Consider the following 21,937-nt stretch of genomic DNA (forward strand, 5'->3'; position numbering starts at 1 on the left):
TTTACTTTTGGGACTTTAAGTACGTATATATATATATACATATATATATATATATATATATATAATCATTATTATTATTATTATTATTATTTTTATTATAAGTCATTTTGATGTATATTTTTACTGGAGTAAAAGTACAAAGGTACTTTTTATTTTATATACTTTCTATATTTTTATTTAAAGTACATTCTGATATTAATAATACTTCTGTACTTTTACTCAAGTAAAACAGTATTTCTTCCACCATTGAAGTAATGTACGAAGTGCTGACGTCACAGTCAGAGAGCTGTACCCACCCACCAGCGATCACGTGACACCCCAGTATCGCTGTCATTGGTCTCTGTCATCTGTCAATCATAAACTCACCACGTGGTTGATAATAACAAGGGTGGGCTCGAGGGGGCGGTGGAGGACTGTCAGCGATGATTTGGGAACAAGAAGTCACGTATTAATGAAGTGAAGTAATGATTCATACCGCAGGTTGAGAGTGTGCGTTAGAAAAATAGCGTCAGTTTAACAGGACAGCTCGAGAGGTGACCTTTGGTTTGTGTGTCCGTGTGTGTGTGTCCGTGTATGTGTATGTGTGTGTGTGTGTTTGACAGAGACCCGGGGAGGAGCAGAGACAGACACGTTAGCTAGTTTAGCTTAGTAACGGTAGCCATCAGGAAGAGGTGTCACCGCCGCCTGCCGCACCAACAAGGGACAAGGAGAGCCCGTCTGTGGTCATGGCCGCCCTCGGTAACTCCGGGGCCACTTCCAGTCCCATGGTGGTCCTGGCTCCGAAGACTAAAACGAAGAAGAAGCATTTCGTGCAGCAGAAGGTCAAAGTGTTTCGAGCCAGCGACCCCGTCCTCAGCGTCTTCATGTGGGGCGTCAATCACTCGGTGAGTCAGTGCAAGCTAACTTAGCTTAGTTAGCTGTTAGCTGTTAGCACGCGAGCCTGCTGCTGGTGTCACAGCGAAATCTGTGACCCGGCAGATTCTGTGACACCACAGGATCAAACTGTAGTTATAGACTAATGTTGGGGCTACATGTCGACAGATGGCGTGCTCCGGATATACTGACCGGACACAGACACACCTAGACACACGTTTACACCTGTCAACAACAAGCAGCACCTGGATATGGGGTCACAGTTGTTGATTAAAATTCCATTAAAATGCTATGGATATTGGTAATAGCTATCAAAATTCAGTAAGGGACAGTGGTAACAAATGTCCTATTTCAATGAGTCAAGTGCAGTGTTCATTTCCTAAATTACTGTACTTTACTTCAGTACAATTGTAAGCTACATGTCCTTCTTATTCTACCATATATTTCTGCTCCACTACATTTTGGAAGCTAGTATTGTACTTTTTACACCACTACATCTATTTAACATCAATTACCAGGTACTTTAAAAGTTTAGATTTAATAGTTATTGACTAATAAATTGCAATTGATTATTAAGAATTACTCAGCAATACATAAAGTAGTAATAATATGCTCCACCTTTACCACCTGCAATGATTTACACATCAATGCAGCTATAATTATACTAAAAAATATAATATACATTACTCCAAAATGGGCCATTCTGCATAATCAGTACTCTTACTTTTGGTACTTTAAGTAGCCTATATTTTAATGCTAATACATAAGTACTTTAACTCAGATTTTTTGTGCAGGACTTTTACTTGTTACTGCTTTTTTTACTTAATAAAAAATGCGAGTACGTCTTCCATCTAACGTTATAGTCTCAGGTGTGTACATGGTGACACAGTTTGAGTGTCAGTGAAGACGCCAAGTCAATATTATAGATAATGCTTTCAAAAATACAAATAGTTTAGACTAGATCTGCAGTTGATCGACAGAATATGAATCTGCAGCATTTGCAGCTTGTTCCTTTCTGACATCATAGTACATAAAATATCTCTTAGTTTTTAGACTATTGGTTGGGAGGATTGCGGCAGTATCGCAGTACACAGTCACCTAATAAACTATTATTATGTTTTAGAAATTAATTTTAATGACCCTTAATAGAATGACATCATAAGGGTTTTTTAGGTTGCACAAAGGATTTATTACAGTTGAAACTTAATAACATGGATGACGTTTCGGTACTAGACCTTCATCAGATTTTTTTTGCCTGATGAAGATCTAGTACCAAAACATCGCAAATTAATTATATATTGCAAGTTAGACAGTGTGCGTGAGTCCTTCTGCAACTTTTTGATCTTCTCTCTCCAACGCACCTGTCTTGTTTAATAGATGTGCTAAGTGTTTCCTTTGTTCTTAATAAAAAGAAATAAAATGGAGGTAAGATTCACCATCTGGTTGCATTTTTTTTCTAATACCGTAGATAAGCAAAATGTTCATAATAACTGTCAAATTTCATATTACACAGTAACCCTTAAAACCAGTATATTGTTGCAACCCTATTCAAGATCAGTCAGACAAGACATTTGACGACATCACCGTGGGTACTAGGATGGACATTTAAAGTGTGTTCTGACATTTTAGAGACCAATCAGTTAATCAAGGAATTAATATAGGGCTGCAAAAAACAGAAACCCCAGCACAAGGTCCCAAAGCCAAATGTGACATCTTCATATTGCTCGATTTGTCCCGTCTACAGTTCAGACCCTCAGTATATTCAGATTATGATGACAAAAATGAGAAAGGAGATAATCAGACGCATTTCAAATTGACTGTCAAAGTATTATCTACTAATCGTTGTAGCTCAACAGAAGATCACTTGATGACATTAAATGTTTCTCGCAGCCCTATTTTAGACTTACGTGCTGTTTAATGGTTGTCTTATAGCAATTCCTTTTCCATCTTTCAGATCAATGATCTTAACCAGGTGCCTGTTCCTGTGATGCTGCTGCCCGATGACTTTAAAGCCAACACTAAGATCAAAGTCAACAACCATCTCTTCAACAAGTAAGACACAGACATGAGTAAATACTGAAGCAGGAATGGTTGGAAGTACCAGACACTGTCTTGTCTCCTGCTATTCATAAACAGATGAAGTCATGACGTCTTAGTTGGACTGTAGAGTTTAACTGGTGTTTTGGTTTATTGGAAATTTCTCAAAGAGTGTGTGAAAGATTTGTTTGTGTGCCAGCCTCTTCTCACTTCCCTACCTCTTCCCGTTTTGCAGAGAAAATCTTCCAGGACATTTCAAGTTCAAAGAATACTGTCCTCAAGTCTTCCGTAATCTAAGGGAACGATTTGGTATTGAGGATCTGGACTATCAGGTACGTGTCTGATTTACGAAAAGGATGTATCATTATATCTAAATAATTCTAATTTGAATAAGAAGGTAGCTGATCCCTTCACTTAACTGTGTGCTTCATGTTCTCCAGGTTTCGTTGACCCGCAGCCCCCCGATGAGGAGTGCCGATGACCAGGGAGATTGTCTGCTCCTCAACTCCTACGACCGAACACTGGTCATCAAGCAAATCTCCAGTGAGGATGTTGCAGACATGCACAGCATCCTGTCTGAGTACCACCAGGTAGGATCTGGATGGTTGAAGGAAGAGTCTGGCAATGTTCTCTATTTTTCTCATTATCAGTAAATCTCATGAAAGAACCAAAAACCAACAATGTGTTAATTTGGTGTCTATATTATCCTGTCCTCTCTGTGGCGCTCAAGACTTGTACTGTGAATCTTTTAAATGTGTCACAAATATATACTTAAATTTAGGGCTGGAGCGACAGCTACACAGAATTTAACCTATTTTAAACCTGCTGTAGTTTTTGGGGGCTGTTGCGATTCCAGGTGGTTAGCTGACTCTGGCTATCTCGAGTGACTCTAACAGTCGCATCTCCGAGAGGAACAGATGGAAAAGGGTCTCTGAGCGCTGATTTGAGCCATTCTGTTTGTTGATGAGGCGTTACCTGTCATGAGAGTTGAATCCTCGAAGGGAGTCGACTAAAAAGTCTGCTGGTTCTGCTTTGTTCAGTCTGTTTCTATCTGCTGGGTATCGGACACTAACTAGCCAGCTGTCCGCAGATAGTATGCTGTTGTCATGAAACACAATCAGCTGCAGTTTTTTGCTCTGTCTCTGCTGAAACTGATTTTAAAAACTGGGTGTCCATGCTCTACTTGAAGCATTTGGGATATATGGTAACATATATTTTGTCAGCTGTGCAGGTGTTTTCCATGAAGGACGTTTCAATCAGGTCTTAGTCTAGTCTACTATAAAAATTAAATTGTCAATCATCCTCAAGCTTTTATTTTTTTGGCCGTGTCACCCAGCTCTGGTTTTCATTGTTAAAAAGTAATGCTGAATTCCCTTTAAACAGCTGGGTGTTGTAGTTTTTAACAAACATTAGTTAAACAAGAGGAAAATAGTGCATTTGTTGGGGACTATTTTCTACAGCAGATTTATCCACATGTGATGCACTAGGGAGTATTCGGGGCTTGCCTGGGTCCCGACATTAGAATCCACCTACTCCAACGAGTTGACCGATTCATCTGACATCGTGATATGAAACAGTGATTTCTCAATTAAAGTAAAAACCGACCAGTGAACTCCACTGGGGGACTAACAATTAGCCAATCAACACCACAGTTGAGATTAACCAAGCTGTTTTCAAGCAATAGGCAAGTTTGAGAGTAGTCTCTCACACAGATGCCGATGACGTCAGCACGCTGGCTGACTCTGTCGTCTGTGGACATTCCCATAGGAAAGTTGTAATAGAACTAGGGCTGGCTCCCAGCTGCAATGATGTGATTGTTTCCAAATCTGTACTTCTGTACTTCCTCGACCAACGGCTGATTAGCTTTGCCTTACACCCCTACACCGGAATTGCTGTTCTCCGAATTGTTGTCCATAGTACAACAGAAAAGGAAGTGTTCAGTGAATCGCAAGAAGAGATTAAAATGGATATGATTTCATTTGATTCAGCTATATTGCAGAGCTGCAACGTCTCTGTTACATGTAACACAGGTGCTGTGCCTATGGCAACGCCGTCTGGATATCCCCGCCTATTTCGATTACAAAATGAAGGACTAGCTGTGAAGTCATGCAAAAGTGGACAGCGATACTCTCACGAGATTGAGTTGGCCGCAGTTTTTAGAGCCTGGTGCTGAAGTTGCTTTCCTGCAACTGCAAGACCCAGGGCATGATGGGAAATGCCCGGGTCTCACCTGATCTAACAGCTGATTGGTTTAGTGACTCAACAATATGACGTGTTAGATAAAGATTTTTATTTTTGTTGAATTTCAGAGATTGGTGAAGTTTAGTCGTCAGAGACTTAATACACTTATCATAAACTATACAGAGTCTACTGTACATTAAGATTGGACTGTTTTAATTTAGCATCACACTTCACTTATGGTCAGTGGGGTTTGAGAATTCTTATAATAACGTGTACAGATGTGAAGCCCTGACTGTATCTGACTGATCTTTAATGAAAGCTGTTGTCTTGTGTTTTTTTCCTCTGACAATACTGACCTTATAATCAGACACAATTTATTTAGCCTCTGTAGTTGAGGGGACAGGTCAAACTGATATGATGCTGATTTACAAGAGAATTAGTATAAAATGGAGGTTGAACCATGAACAGAAATTACAGATCGCCTGTAAAGCCTTTTAATAGGCTACTTTGTCATAATTATTAATTAATTAAAACACTCGGAGGCTGCGAACAAACTGACATTTGGTTCTGATAACATTTTAAATAAAGTGGCATCAGATCTTCTGTCACTTCCTGTAGAGACTGTAGGCTGCTGGAAAAATGTCCGACTTAGGCTTTCTGTCACCGTCTTCTGCTGCAGCTGCCCGATCTCGTTCACTTTCCAACTTTCATCTCAAACTAGCCTAATGTCAAACTGTGTGCCGGAACCAGTTAGGAATGACAACAATAATGGCAAGCACTATAGGTGAGATTTTCGCTGCCATCGTTCTAAATCCACATCATCCTGATATCAGCCGGCATCTTAGTTTGTTTTTACTGTACTCTGCTCCACTCTTAAAACCTCAGTAAGGCTAGCAAGTTGGCATGGCTGTGCATCAGCGTGGACTTCAAATGATGTTAGATTGAGGAGGATATGTGGGTCTCCAGTGATTGGTTAGAGAAAATTGAATCCCTTCCCCTTTGCAGATTGGTTAGAGTAGACGCAATGTCAGACTGAAGATGAAAACACACTGTAATGAGTTGACAATTCTGTCTAATATCAGGCAAATTAGGGGCAGTAGGAGGATGTATATGTGATTGAGTAGAAACAAAACTACAGTATGTGTGTGCTCATGGAAAAGAATATCACTAGACAGTATTCAAAGCTCACACATGACCTGGATTTGAATTAGATTTTGTCCATGTGCTGCAAGATTATTTATTATTCTTGTTAACTGAATTAAATCTGGACCCAGATGTGGCTAAGAGTTGGGTGATATGAATTTGGGAATAAATCACAGCTGATGCTGCCGCGAAAATCAGGCTATAGTTGAACTGCTGTCTGCTCATTCAATTACGCACTCCATCATTCATTTAAGGTTTGCCTGTCGGTCTCCAGACGTGGTAACATCACACACAGAGCCAGGAACACTCACCTCCCGTCTGCTTCACTGAACTGTGTATAAAGCTGCACATCTGCGGCTCTGTGTGTCCTACTTTCACAGAACATTCTCTTTAACCTTTGTCGGGACCTTTTGTTAGCCAAAACCCTAAAAAACCTGAGTTCCTATAATGAGCACTTCCTGCGGGATTTTTTTTTTATTTTTCTGCCTCGTAGGTGAGGGAAGTCGACCCAAATATGACTATTTTTAGATTTATACATCTTGCGGAGAGCAGCACAGTGGTACAGTGAGAAGGAAGACGTGTTTGAGGATGGCAAACATCTGTCCTGCTGAAGTGTCCCTGAGCAAGACCCTAAATGTGGCTTTAAGGTGCCACATTTAGTTAATCTGATTGCTGACCTCCCTGTGGGGAAACTGAGAATACAGACACAACAAAATCCCTCGTCATCAAGGTTATAACCCCGCTGTGCGCTGGGAACAAACACTCTGTTATGTGATTGCTGGTGTATTAAAGATATGCAAATGCTCATATCGACGCATCTGTGTTCATGTAAATAGCAGAGTACATTTGTAGGAGAGATAAGAGCGAGGTGACACACTTTCACCTCTGTTTTGTTTGTTTCTGTGAGGCTTTATGTCACATTTGCTGCCCTGCCGTGGTATCAGCACTCGTGTGGATACTTCAGAACTGGGGCTCACTTTGGCCTAAACACACCACTGTGTAAACTTTTGGCTGCTTTGAGCTCCTATTGGAATGTGCAGCCTGTGGTTACGCAGCCTACATAGAACTGGGAGGGAGATGAGGAAAAATGGCAGCTCTGTTTCAGAGTGTTTTTTAATTCACATGGCCCTGAATGAACTCATTGTTATCAGAGCTTCTGCGTTGGCGTTGCACAGTTTCCCTCATTCATCATCACAGTTTGCAGGTTGCATTTTGTTGTATCAGTTTTCTTGTCAACATTAACTTTGACGTGTGCGTTACTGTTTGATATTAACCGAGTGAAATACTGAATTACTTAAATATCTTTGTTTTTCAGCTTCAAAAAACTGAATATTGAGATACTAAATACTAAAAGTTTTAAGCCTGACATGACTGCTGTGCTGCAGAGGGCTTTATTATTGTTATACCTTTGGCTTTGAGGCATTATTTGGATGAGTATTCAGTGTTTAGGATGAGACTTTGTGTTTTTTAGGTAGGTGTATAGATTTGATCTTGAGACCAGCTTCAAACAAACATTTCTGAATTGTTTTTGCACTTAAATAATTCAATCACAGCCTCTAAAGACCAGATAAGTTATGTTTTAACCACAAAATGTTGGCAATTTTCCAAGCGATTTCACTTTCGAATTTCCAATGTCAGAATAAAACCATGAGAGTTTCACCTCAGTTGGTGCGCTCCCTGATCTCGATTGTTTAGTGTTAGGTGGTCATAAGCTCAGTCTGCGCTGTCTTAAGTCAGTCTTTTTCATGTCTTGATGTTTCAATAAAACCAAACAAACATAATATTATTGTGAGTTTTTAGTCTTGACCATAGACCGTATATAAAGATGGACGATGGATCTCCACTAACCCCAACTGTGCAGAAGTGAAGCTAAAATATCGCGGATATGGCCGCTGCCATCTTGCTCAGGTGATGTCATTTGGAGTCAGATGGTGTTTCTTAAAGTCAAGAGAGGCAAGGCAAGAGTCCTTCCTACCATTCAGTGAACACACATTGGACGGGCTAACGAGTATCCCCAGGTGTGTGTCATTAACCCTCAGCGGACTGAGAGGGTCTAAGGGTACTGTGATAATTTTGGACTTTGCTCCCCCCACTGATGTTTTTTCCAATTTTGAAAAAATGTCAGCAGTTTCTTTCAGAGTCACATGACTTTTTGGGAGAATATGTTTCTGCATTATACTTTAAAAAACAAACAGGTAGGCTCAATGAAATGTTTGGGGCACATCACTGCTGTAAATGTGCTGTAAAAGTTTTTTTAGGTTTATGTACTGTATGTTAATCAGGTTATTTTAAAAATCTCATTATGTGGCAGTGGACACATTGGAAAGTGCAAATTATGAGGTTTTTGTCAGTATTTTCACGCTTGTATGATAAAAACTTGTGGAGACATTAACCCAAATAAATTACATATTCATTTAAACCCTGCCAAGCTGCCGCAGGTTTCATTGAAGAGGCCCTGCCTTCACTTACAGGAAATCGTGTGCAAAGCATTGTGGGGATTTTATACCCACTGAGGATCCACACGTGCATTCTGGGAATTTCTCTGAAGGAAGGGCTCAGTCCTTGGTAAAAATCCAGAAGGATCCTTGATAGAGATGCACCGATCCAGCATTTTCAGTTTCGATACCAAACCCGATGTGGTGGCTTTGAGTATCAGCCGATACCCGATACCGATCCGATACCATGGTTGGCCAAAAAAGTTATATACCTTTACATGTAGAACAGAAAAGACTAGAGGCATCAGGCATTGATGACTACACAGTTCTTTCCTAAGATAAAATGAAACAAGATGAAACAGATTAATGCAATGATGAACTATTTATTTTTAACAAAAATAAACAATTGTGCAACAGCAGTTGAAATAGTGTGAAATGCCTCCACACAGCAGATTCTCTCCTTCGCTCCATGACGTATGACGTAGCTCGCGTCGCAATAGATTTAAAGGAAAAGGATCGCCTCAGGTATAGGTTGCATTTTCCGATACCGGATCCATCTATTTTGATGATATCGGGCCGATATTCGATCCAGATATCGGATTGGTGCATCCCTAATCCCTAAAATAGGAACAGTCCTTGGTGGAGATCGATGACATAGCGTCCTTCAAATTTGGCCATTCGAGAATCCTTCCTTGACTTTGAGAAACACCCAGTCTATAGCAGTGGTTCCCAGCTGGTGGGTCGCAGTCCAAAAGTGGGTCACAGGCCCATTCTGAATGGACCACAAGTGATTCACGAATCTGTCAAGTTTATAAACAAACACACTTTTTTTTAAGTACAGGGATTTTCCAGCACAAGCTTTTATTTTGAAGTGCCGTTTCCTGTTGTAGAGTGAGTGACTAACAAACAGCATCACAGAGACAGCAAACAAGCTCATCGACATGGCCAAACACAAGTATGACATTGAATATACCACAAACTGTGTGGAGCTTGAACTAATGACTAAGAAGAAATCTGGACCCTGCGGCTGTACGAGTTGAGAATCACTGTTCTATGGTCTTGTCTCGTGCAAATACTGACGTGAACGTTGTCAACCATCAATTATTGCGCTGTCTCCAGCACCAAACAGCAATTAACATGCGTTAATTAGTCCATTAACACGGAAAGAGGCCCAAGAATGTGAATATTATATTATATTATTGGGTGATAAATTGTGCAAATTGTTCAAATTTGGTTTATCTTCATGGATTATATAGATGCCGACTTGACGAGAATACTGTCGACATATGACGCCTTTGATCTTGTTTCTAGTGCGATGTGTTTTTATGGACACATAAGTCATTATTAATATGTCATATTTCTTAAAGGGAGCTTGGTGTAAGATTTTCTCCAGGAGCAAGATGGGAAATAATCTCAAAAGGAATTTAATTGTGACTAAAAACTCACTTGACATGTGTCAGGGTGTCAGACTTAAGTCTCTTGTAGTGTATGGAGGGCATGGATTAGTTATGTGCAAACCTTTGTTATAAACCTTGAGCAGAAAGCATTAATAGTGTTAATTGAGTTATTTAGTTCTTGTTTAGTGTTAATCCATGTGGTAAAAGATTTGAAATAAGAATATGTATTACAATATGTAATTTTGTACTGCTATAAATGACAGACGATTGATGTTTAATTAAAAGCTAATTAAAAATAAACAGATTGGAATTCAACTAAATAAACACCTGCAAGAAAACTAAAAGGGATTGCTGTCATGATATAAATGATTTGGCAAAGCATGTACTTTAAACAAATATTATCTCAAGGTGCAGTTTGTGTTTTGTCGTATTGCACCACTCTGCCGATGATGCTGGGTTGAAGGCACCATTTGTGTTGCTGCATTGTGCTGTTGTCATTTTCTTTTGTGTAGAGCTGCAGTGATAAATAGATCACAGCTAATCGACTGGAAAATTAAGTTCTTCTCAAGCTAGAGGGCCAAATATTTCCAACCTCTCAGTTTCAGGATTTGCTGCTTTTCTCTGTTGTCTGAGATCATGAACTGAATATCTGGGACAGACAAACATTTTGCAGCATTTTGAAAAGGTCATCTGAGGTTCTGGGAAACTGCGATTGGCATCTTTTTGTAGTGCTTTTTATGCCTCCCTGCCAGCGACAGTCATGGCCGGAGATTTTGTTTTGGGGTTGTCTATCTGTCTGTCTCATTCTCATGAAAGAGATTTTCCAGCAACACCATCAGGGAATTTCTTCAAATTTAGCACAAATGTCTCCTCAGACTCATCGATGAACTGGTTTGAATTTCATCGTCAAAGGTCACTGTGACATCATAATGTTCTGCAAAAATACTTTTATGGCCATTATTCCACAGCATGACTCAGGAACAGAGGGGAGACATTTGGTCGAATACTGAAATAGTGACACTAATTTTGGGTGTCCATCTTGAGACTGTGCTCATTGTATTTTTCTTTTGTGCTGCGAGGTTGAGGATGTGTGTAAAGCTTTCATGTTATAGAATTTGTAGCTTCTGTACAACAACATCCACAGTTAAAGCACTGTCTTCTGTCATGGTGACAACTTTTCTGTTCTCTGTGGTTCCTCTGGTCATCCACTACAGGCACATTGGTTCTGCTGGTATTGAGCTTCAGGTTATTGTCGTTGCACCATGTGATGAAGCTCTCTATCAGTCCTTTGTAGTCCTCTGTAAAATAGTCTCTAAGAGAAGACAGCATGTTTCTCACTTGAAATTATTCACAGGAATCATGTCTTCAATTTTGTGCCACCTGTTAATGACGCTGTGGGCTAATGGGCATGTAGCTACTTCCATGTTTCAGATGATACGTCATGTTTGTAGTCGACCAATGAAGATGAGTTTACATATCACCTTGGGTTCGTCCTTCACCTTCTCAAAATGATCCCACACTTTGGATCAACTATTAAAATAATCGGTGACTATTTTAGTAGTCGACTAATCGGTTTGAGTCATTTTTCATAGAAAAGCACTATAAAAGTACCCCAAAATACTCTTACTGCAGCTTCTTACGTTCAGATATTGGCAGCTTTACACACTCTCCTGTGACAGTGAACTAAAACCCTTTGACGTGAGTATGAAACAAGACATTAGATGATGTAATTTTGGGGTTTGGGAGAGACAGACCAACATTTTTCAACATTCTAACACATTTTTCGATGAAATGATTAGTTGACTAATCGAAGAAATAATTGAGAGATTAGTCGACAATGAAAATAATCGTTAGTGGCAGCCCTAATGGCAGATGCTGAATATATACTCCCTATCTGATGCTGTGGCTGTTTGTGGTTGGCTGAGAGGGATGGAACTCATTAGTTTGCAGCTGTGTTAATCAAATCAGGTTGGGTTTCCGTTACGCGTGCCAAACGTGCCAAATGGTGCCAATCCCCTTTGATCTGACATCAGATGTGACGGGACAGTCGATATAGAGATACATTTATGTGTTGATTGCAGATAGTTGCATTGAATAGTGGTTTTTGTGGGTATTTATTGCATCGTTAATGTGCCTGACATTCTGGAAACCTGCCTGTGAGGTTTTGGTGATGTGTGCGCACTGTCCGCCGGTCAGCCAAACTACCACTACACCAGCTGCGCTCCGCGTGCGCTGACAGTAGACCTGGTTTCAGCTGGCGAGCTTTTAGCGCACCTTCGGCGAAGCCATTTGGCACGAAACTGTCACTGCGCCAAGCTGGATCTGTCGACACCTCCCTCTGCTGCGCTGCCACAGCCATCTCAGCGCACCTCGGTCTGCCAAACTACCAAACTGAGCGCGCCTTGGGTTGCGCTGCTCGAAACTAGCTCTGCGCAGGGTTCGCCACCCTGCGCCGTGCCGGGAAACTAGAGCCCGTAGTCTGGACAGACATGGATATAAACTGCAACTTGACTGGTAAACTGAGGCACACAACTGCAAGGCAGTAAGTTGGTGTCTCAAATACAAAACGATAAATTGATCAATAGATAAAAATAATTGGCAGATTAATTAATAATGAAAGTAATAATCAGCTGCAGCCCCAGTTTAGTGTGTGCTGAACACGGGTGGACAGAAAGAGACCCCACGATACTACTGATGTCCATGTTGTTGCCAGCTTTCCCTGCTGCATGGGGAGGGTGTAGACCGCCATGTGTCTCCTCTGATACCCAAGCAGCCATCAACTGCCTCCTCTCACCTGCCAGAGGAGAGTGTCACAAAAATATTCAGGTGCCTCATCCAGCAAGTACGAGCTGCTGTTGCAGTGACAGAAACATGATACCTGAGTTTTCACCAGGGCTCCAGGATAACCCTGAGGCACTGTAGCTGGGGATAGAGCCTGGTCTGTTGTGGTGTTGAGGTGTTTTCCACTGTGCCAGGAGCCCAGGGGTTAGAAATTAAAAAAACAAAATGCATAAAACAGTGTTGAGACAAGAAGAGCGGCGTCTTTTTACATTCTGCCCAGTGTGTTTCAGGGGACACTGAATTAGGTCAGTCTGAAGTTAGTGTCTATTTTAACTGACAGAGCATGGCTCAAAGTTTAATACACTCAGTAATTGCTTTGCGTTCAAAGTGACCTTTAAATATGAACAGATGTAAACCTGTAAAGGGACAGTCCACCCCAAAATTAAAAACTTCATATTTTTCCTCTCACCTGTAGTGCTGTTTATCAGTCTACATTGTTTTGGTGTGAGTTGCTTAATGTCTGCCTTCTCTCCATTATAGTGGAACTAGATGGTACTCAGTTTGTGGTGCTCAAAACGCCAAAATACATTAAAAAAAAAAAAAACCTCACCAGCGATATCTCTTCCCAGAAATCATGAACCGGTTACTCAAGATAATCACCAGACCTTGTTGTGAGCAGTTTCATGGAGGAATTAGAGATGCACTGATTGTGAAATTCTGGGTTGATACCAATACGGATGTTTGAAATAAGAATTTGGCTGCCTGCAGCTAACGTTAACCATCTCTCCTCCCGCTGATGTCAACTCAGATTTGTTGTTTACAATGTAGTGAGTTCACTGCGTCCTTATGTCCTGAAGGCATCTCGGGGAAGTAATCGGTTCATTCCAAACACATTTTGTATCGTCTCCATGATGATGTGACACCATTAGTCTGGAGCCCTGCTTTTCAGCCTATGCAAAATTGATGTAACACAACAGATAAACATCGGTCACTGCCATCAGGGGAATGACAGGCTGATAGCAGGCAACAAAACGAATATCAGCCTGTACCGACATGTGGCCGATAAATTGGTGCATCCACCTACCAACTGTATCAAGGCACAGAGGGAATCATGCTCTAGAACTAGCTAGGAACTGAGCTATCTAACTTTACAGCTCAGCCGAGGACAACACCATGAGTGTTTACAGTTTCTCCCATGAGTAGATGCATTCTTCCTCCTGCATGATGATACAGTTTGCAGGTATAGTTTGGTAAAAAGAAAATTGTTCCTACGTGAAACTACTCACAACAAGGTCTGTGGATTATCTTGAGTAACCGGGTCATAATTTCTGGAAAGGAACATTGCAACTGAGTTTTTCAAACATACTGTTTTTGGCGCTTTGAGCACCACAAACTGAGTACCACTCACACCAAAACAATCTAGACTGATAAACAGCGCTACAGGTAAAAGAAAAATATGTGTTTTTGATTCTGAGGTACTGCCCCTCTTACTCTTTTACTCTATTTAACCATCTGTATATTTAACACTGAGGCTGCCCATGCCAAAGAGTCCACTCTCTCTACCTGCCATGCAAATTCACAGTTGTTTCCTCTCTGCAGCACATAGTCAAGTGTCACGGCAGCACCCTGCTGCCACAGTTCCTGGGCATGTACCGGGTGAGCGTGGATAGTGAGGAGACCTACCTGATCGTCATGAGGAACATGTTTAGCCACAGACTGGTGGTACACAGGAAGTACGACCTGAAGGTGAGGAGGAACTGCACGCACATCCTTATTCTCATCTCTGGTTCACAAAGCAATGAGGAAGTTATATAGCAGTTATGTCTAACACGGTCCAGAGATGGTTTGGAGTCAGGCCATTGTTACCTTTTTCTCTCAGAGCAAAAGCAGTTTCATCCTCCTCTGTGTTTCTGTGTCACAATATTTATAACAGTTTATTCTTGCAGGGCTCTCTGGTGTCTCGAGAAGCAAGTGACAAAGAAAGGGTAAATGACACATCTCACTTCATATCCATTTTGTATCATGATGTGAGGCTGTCTCCTCTTTATGTCCCGTGTGTCCTGCTAAAGATTTATTTTACTCCTAAAGGTAAAAGAGCTTCCTACCTTCAAGGACATGGACTTCAGGAACAACATGCAGAAGGTGTATGTGACCGATGAGCAGAAGGAGAAGTTCATGGAGAAACTCAACAGAGATGTGGAGGTAGCTGACCTTTTACATGTCTTTTAATGTGAAGCCTCACTGTTGTTGCACACCTCCACCACACAGAGGCAGCAGCAGCACATTAAGGACGCACCACTCCTGTGATGCCATTTTGGCAGCAGGAGGATTGAAGTAAAATTGATTTATTAATAAAGAAGGCAAACTTAGATATCAAATGATTTGATTGAACATAAAATGATTAGTAGATTACTTGATTCGTCAAAGATTAATCAGCAACTATTTTGATCGTTGTAAAAGTCATTTTTTAAGCACAGTGCAAACAATTAACAGGTTCCAGCTTCTCTATGTGAATTTTTCAAAAATACTATTATGTTCTCTTTTCCTCCTACAATGAATCATGAACCTTGTTGTCAAACCTTCTTAACGCAGTACCTCTTCTGTTTCCTCCAGTTTCTGGTGAAACTGAAGATCATGGACTACAGCCTATTGCTCGGTATCCATGACGTGGGTCGAGCTGAACGGGATGAGGAGGAGGGTGAGGAGGTGTCCAACGAGGAAGAACCGGAGGCGGAGAACGGCCTGGCACCGGGTGCTACGGTGGGCTCCTATGGCAACTCTCCGGAGGGAATCGCTGGTTACATGTCTTCCTGCAAACCTCTGGGGCCCGGGGAGTACGACCCTTACGTGGATGTGTACGCAGTCGGGAGCTGCCCAGGTGAATACTTGGTTCAGGTTCACAAGATAAGGACTGAAACAACATGTTTTAGGTAGGGCTGTTTTTCCTCCTTTGTTCTCAAAGAAAATCTTGTTCACACAAGCACTGTTATAAAAAAATCTCCGTCCAAGTGAAGACACAAAAGCACAACTGAAGAGGTGTGGAGAGCTTGCCAAACCGACAGATGGTGAGGTCACCCTAACCTTAAAGCCAAGCTGAAAAGAAGAAGATGTTGACTTATCAGAAGCCAAAAAACAAAAGAGCTACTACCAGAAGTCGTGTTGTGGGAGTGTTGCAACATGTGACAGTGACCTCTGTAGCGGATTCTTGCGCCTCTGTTTCTCAGTATAGTCGAAGAGTAACTGTACATTTATGTGTCAACATGTAAAAAGTCCTGTCCTAAGAGCCAGCACTTCATTGGTTTGTCTGCAATTCCACAAATATCTCCTTACCTGCTATGCTTCACAAAGGATATAATGGCACGTTACATGCCTAAAGTTCTCCCTATCCACACATGAACACTGCAGGTTGCCCTAGGCAGCCATTTTGATAAGCTGCCAGTCAGTTTTTCTTGATCTTCAAGTATATGTTTTTAATATTTGCTGCAATAGAGATATGTAAATATTGCTGTTGCAGTCAGAGGGTGGCACAGTGGTGCAGTGGTTAGCATTGTCACCTCACAGTAAGGTGGCTCCTTGTTTGAATCGGGGGTTAGCCCTTCTGTGCAGAGTTTGCATGTTCTCCCCATGTCAGTGTGGGTTTCCTCCAGGTACTCCAGCTTCCTCCTACAGTCCAAAGACATGCAGGTTAATTGGTGACTCTAAATTGTCCGTAGGTGTGAATGTGAGCGGATCATTCTAATAAAAGTTAGCATGCTGTAGTCCTTTACTCCAATCCTCAAAAGTTTTATCTGCAACTATTTTGATAATTGAATAATTGTTTGAGTCACTTTATAAGCAGCAATGCTAAGAATTTACTCCTGAAATGTGAGGATTTCTCTCTGTGATATATTGCCGTAAATGGAATATATTTTGGGGTTAACCTACTGGATGCATTTAAAGACGTCTCTTTAATAATTTTCAAACATTTTATTAACACAATATTTAATCGATTAATCAAGAAAACAACCTGCAGATGAATCGTTATTTGTAGCCCGTCCAAAGACAGAATCTGTTGTAAATGTTTCTTTGAAGTCTTTGATATGTCTGTTACAATATCATCATCTGTGTCATCTGGAAAATAATGATACACTTTAATAGGCTTTGATATTTATTTCTTACCAGGGAGCTTTAATCTCGATGACACATCACGACTGTCACAATACAATCTTGTCAGTACAAGCCCAATACAATAACCCTGATTGTTCTCTGTCTTTCATCTCAGGAGCCCCTCAGAGGGAGGTCTATTTCATGGGCCTGATTGACGTACTCACTCAGTACGACACCAAGAAGAAAGCCGCTCATGCAGCAAAAACTGTCAAACACGGGGTGAGTAGCGCCAGAGGGGAAGGAAAGAGGTGGAGAGGCTGCCGTCGGGTTGTTGAAAACACTCAGCCGTACCTGCACAGAGGCCAAACGTTTGATGTTCACTCTCGTGTCATGTCATGAAATGATGTATACAGATGTTGTTTGTGACCTCTCTTTGTCTCCATCTCCTCTCTCTGTGTTGCAGGCCGGTGCTGAAATCTCCACAGTCCACCCCGAGCAGTACGCCAAACGATTCCGCGACTTCATCTTTAACATCTTTGCGTAACACTTGGCGACGAGCGCCGCCATAAGTCGATCCAACTGAGAGCTAAACGTCTATTTTACCATTGACCAAAAATAGTATGCACACACAGATCGCTATTTAAAGACGGTGATCTGAGGCGAGACTACTTAACATTGTAGCAACATGATGTACTACTTCTGATGCATATATTTATTTTTAAGATTTAAGATGCGTTTCTTATAGATATTAAGCACTCTTTAATGGAATAACTCTGGAGCATTAGGGTACATGGAAACAAACTGCTGTTGATCAGTGTTAGACCACATCAGTGCGAGATCAAATATCATTTTCTTTTTTTTTTTTTTTTTTGTTGTCAGTCACTTTGCTCTGGTTTCCCAGGCATGAACTAAACTTACCGAAGGAGTTTGACACGTTTGAAAAGTGCGCTTATTTGCTTTCTTGCCAAAAGTTAGATGGGAAGATTCATATCAATACCGTGTGTGTCTGTTAAAGGTTTCCTGTGGAGTTTTTGACCTGTAGTAGTGTTTAGAGTCATATCCATGTCCCCATTTTGTGTCTCGTACGTGAGGACGCATATGCACACGGTCTCGCTAATGGTGTCACACTGCTTCACTGATCTACAGGGGTCAGTAATACACCAAGATATGCAGCAATGAGGCAGCAAAGGAAGTGAAAAATAAGACTGTAAGACAGCAAGTGAACGATGTAGGATTTAAAATGCTTAAAAAATCAGCTTTGCAAATGTTTAATGAAAGCGAAAGATTTGTTAGTACTCGAAGACAGAGACTGTGGCTGCTTCCGAAATTCCTTACTAACATGCTACTTAGTGGGCTGAAACAGGAAGTGAGATTTTTTTAGTACGTATGAAACCAGTATTTTGTGAAAAGCATCCTATTTTCGGTGAAACATTACAGTATGCAAACACTACGCTACACTGGCACACGTCACACAATGCAGTAGGGTAGTGACGACAACGTTTATGACAACGGACAGCAGCGGAGGCAGCTCTGTAACGTCAGTAAGTAATAAATGCCTCTCTGGAGGTGAATAACAGTGGTTATAGCCTGATGTGCAATTAAGTGCTGCAGGGATGACGTTTTTCTGGAAGTTAGTGTCGCTCTGGTTCCCTCATCAAAAGGCCTGTGGGATTTTTATATTGGATTTTTGAATATTGCAGAAAATAAACTTTGTGTCAAACAAAAGTTTATGATAAAAACTAACATCATATAAGACTACCCAGGTGACTGCTTCCGTATTGTGCGGCTCATAGAGAAGGCACGTTAGAGACTTCTGCCGACCGATCTGGCTACATCCGTTTTAGGGCTCCATTTACTTGAATGGGACTAAATTATTTAATCGTGCAGCTCTTCTAGACTTTCCAAATGCTACGGGACCAAATCCTGCCAGTGAAACGTCATTTTCCTGGGGGTTGTGATGCTCAAACAAATGTATCCACTGATTTACAGACGTCTCCTTTGCCATTTAAGTCAATGGAATAAAATATTTTTGGGCCGCGGGCATCGTGTGAGTGACCCAGAGGTTCCGCTGTTTCGCCATTACGAAAAAATGGCTTCAAATCGCGGTGCACCTCCTGGAGGCCTGGCAGGAACTAGGTAATTGCAGCTCAGTACATCCTGTTTATGTCAGGCCGCCTTGCTACGAATTTTTCCCAGTGACCACTCGTGGTATTTCAGTGAAAAGAATCCCCTGTGGCCCAAAAAGCATTTTCCCCATAGAGCGCCATTATAAAAGAGGCATCTGTAAAAATGTTGACAGGACACCTCAAACTGCAAACAAGGTCAATTATGAATCTTTCTATTCTGACTTTTGTGTCCATAGAGGTTTTATATTTGTAGAACTTTCCTCAAGCTGAGCAAAGTGATTCAAAAATCTGTCATCACATTGTAAAGTCTTTGAGTCAAATAGGAACTCATGGGCGGGGCCAGCGGGAGAAACACTACTCCGCATATTCAGTGGGCCGCATACCGTGGAATTAAACCTGGAAGCTGGAAAACATTTTTTTTGGCCTATGCACCAGGCGAGCAACTCCACTGGAATAAATATGCACCATCTTTGAATCCGATATCTATGCATTACTATAAAGCTATGGTTAATTTAAACAATAGTTTGTTGAACGATGGTACACATGTTGGATATGTAGTGCATAGTATGTGATTTTGTAGTGTAGAAGACTCCACGGGATCCCCTTTATAAAGTGAAGCTATAGGAGGACCAGGAGATGCTATGCTAAGCTAGTTTAGCCTAGCATAAATACTGAAAACGGGGGGAACAGCTGGCCTAGCTCTGTCAAAGGGTAACAAAATCCTCCTGCCAGCCTCTAAAGACGACAGTTTGCAGTTTATATGATGTTATGTGCACGACTTGTACTTTTTACATCTTGGTTTTTGTACAGATTAATCAAATAAGATATAACATGCTAATTAGTGAGCTTTAGAGGAGCTGTTTGGCAGAGTTTTTATCTTTAAACAGAGCCAGGCCAGCTGTTTCGTTGTTTCCAGTCTTTATGCTAAGCTAAGATAACCAATGTTTCTGTCCGCTCATCTGACTCTTGTTGAGAAAGCAAATAAACGTAGTTCCTAAAATGTGAAACTTTTCCTTAAATCCTAGAATAATCTTTAATGGAGATGGGTATTAAAAAATGGTAATAATGGTAGTCTAGACTTTGCATATTATTATTGATCTATTGAAGCAGGCCATTTGAATTTTTAGTGTGCCAAATGTGTGGGATCAAAGCTTTATCCGAGCAGGATTTGCACTTTGCAAACCGTAAAATCAGCTCTGTTGTGACCAAGCGGTTCAATGAAACACAATTCGAATGAATCTCCACCAAAGTCTTTGCTAAATTTAAAAGTTAATGTACAGAACAGCCTTGTCAAGGGTTGGAAATTAGCGTCATCCACCTGCCTAATACTGGTAAAATATGCAAGTGGCTGCAAGATGTGCATCACTCACCAGCCAAAATAATCTACTGAGTGGCTGGTAGAGTTTGGAATCCACCGGCCACAGTGGCAGGTGGACAATGAAGTTAATTTCCAAACCTGTGGTAGATGTGTGTTGTTAAATAGAAAGCATATCAAATCACTTGGCCTGTAAACATATTGGGCGGCCCTGCATCTCTCAGCTACCACAGCCTGTAAGGAGGATGTGGGGTGACTGACCTCGGAGCATTTACCCACAAAGCTGGGCCCGTGTTAATGAAGTGACTCGTCCAAATGTTCGGATCAGTCCTGCCTTTTTACTGACATACCTTCATGTGTCGATGTGTGATTTGACACTTTCTGAAAATGAGCCCTTCCATCATTACTCTGGCGAGACTCCTTTTTGAACATGGTGTAGTGTTTGTGCATTAAAAAGACAACTGTGCGCTCTGTGAATCATTGTGGTAGGATAAGACTTAGACAGATATAACAATAGAACTATCGTCTGTGTATCGTGATGACATTTGAGATTTAGTGATAACCAGAGTACTGTGGTAAACGTCGACAATAACACTACATTTCAGTAGCTTCTGCAGTTAGCCTTAACACAGTGACATGATACAGCATTCCTAAACACTGGCAAGGCAGCGTAGATACAGTTCACTCTGTATGATGCCTCATCTCCTCGATGATTGCACATGTTGTATTTTTGCAAATCAGCTTTTGGACCAAAATATATTTTACAAAGAATTTCTGAAAGATCTTTGAGTCATTATTGTTTGGAACGTGTGTGTGTGTGTGTGTGTGTGTGTGTGTGTGTGTGTGTGTGTGGGTGGTGGTGGGGGTGGGGGTTGGGGGTGTGTGAACATGGTGTAGTGTTTGTGCATTAAAAAGACAACTGTGCGCTCTGTGAATCATTGTGGTAGGATAAGACTTAGACAGATATAACAATAGAACTATCGTCTGTGTATCGTGATGACATTTGAGATTTAGTGATAACCAGAGTACTGTGGTAAACGTCGACAATAACACTACATTTCAGTAGCTTCTGCAGTTAGCCTTAACACAGTGACATGATACAGCATTCCTAAACACTGGCAAGGCAGCGTAGATACAGTTCACTCTGTATGATGCCTCATCTCCTCGATGATTGCACATGTTGTATTTTTGCAAATCAGCTTTTGGACCAAAATATATTTTACAAAGAATTTCTGAAAGATCTTTGAGTCATTATTGTTTGGAACGTGTGTGTGTGTGTGTGTGTGTGTGTGTGTGTGTGTGTGTGGGTGGTGGTGGGGGTGGGGGTTGGGGGTGTGTGAACATGGTGTAGTGTTTGTGCATTAAAAAGACAACTGTGCGCTCTGTGAATCATTGTGGTAGGATAAGACTTAGACAGATATAACAATAGAACTATCGTCTGTGTATCGTGATGACATTTGAGATTTAGTGATAACCAGAGTACTGTGGTAAACGTCGACAATAACACTACATTTCAGTAGCTTCTGCAGTTAGCCTTAACACAGTGACATGATACAGCATTCC

The 21,937-nt window shown here is 41.1% G+C and overlaps 1 protein-coding gene across 1 annotated transcript; it reads left to right on the plus strand.

Moving 5' to 3' along the window:
- The first annotated feature begins 388 nt into the window (after positions 1-388).
- pip4k2ca (phosphatidylinositol-5-phosphate 4-kinase, type II, gamma a) lies at positions 389-21,603 on the plus strand. The gene is made up of 10 exons (XM_033629365.2): positions 389-884; positions 2,828-2,925; positions 3,146-3,242; positions 3,351-3,500; positions 14,447-14,593; positions 14,794-14,832; positions 14,936-15,049; positions 15,461-15,725; positions 17,109-17,212; positions 17,397-21,603. The coding sequence occupies exons 1-10, from the start codon at positions 726-728 to the stop codon at positions 17,475-17,477; spliced, it is 1,254 nt and encodes a 417-aa protein (XP_033485256.1). The 5' UTR covers positions 389-725; the 3' UTR covers positions 17,478-21,603.
- The last annotated feature ends 334 nt before the right edge of the window (positions 21,604-21,937 follow it).

This window comes from Epinephelus lanceolatus, chromosome 8, assembly GCF_041903045.1.
Source record: "Epinephelus lanceolatus isolate andai-2023 chromosome 8, ASM4190304v1, whole genome shotgun sequence".
In the NCBI taxonomy this organism is placed as follows: domain Eukaryota; kingdom Metazoa; phylum Chordata; class Actinopteri; order Perciformes; family Serranidae; genus Epinephelus; species Epinephelus lanceolatus.

Excerpts from the sequence above, each read along its gene's own strand:
- pip4k2ca (XM_033629365.2), top strand. The coding sequence starts at position 726 with ATGGCCGCCCTCGGTAACTCCGGGGCCACTTCCAGTCCCATGGTGGTC. Across the intron at positions 885-2,827 it reads TGTGGGGCGTCAATCACTCG|ATCAATGATCTTAACCAGGT; the intron begins GTGAGTCAGTGC and ends TCCATCTTTCAG. Across the intron at positions 3,501-14,446 it reads TCCTGTCTGAGTACCACCAG|CACATAGTCAAGTGTCACGG; the intron begins GTAGGATCTGGA and ends TCCTCTCTGCAG.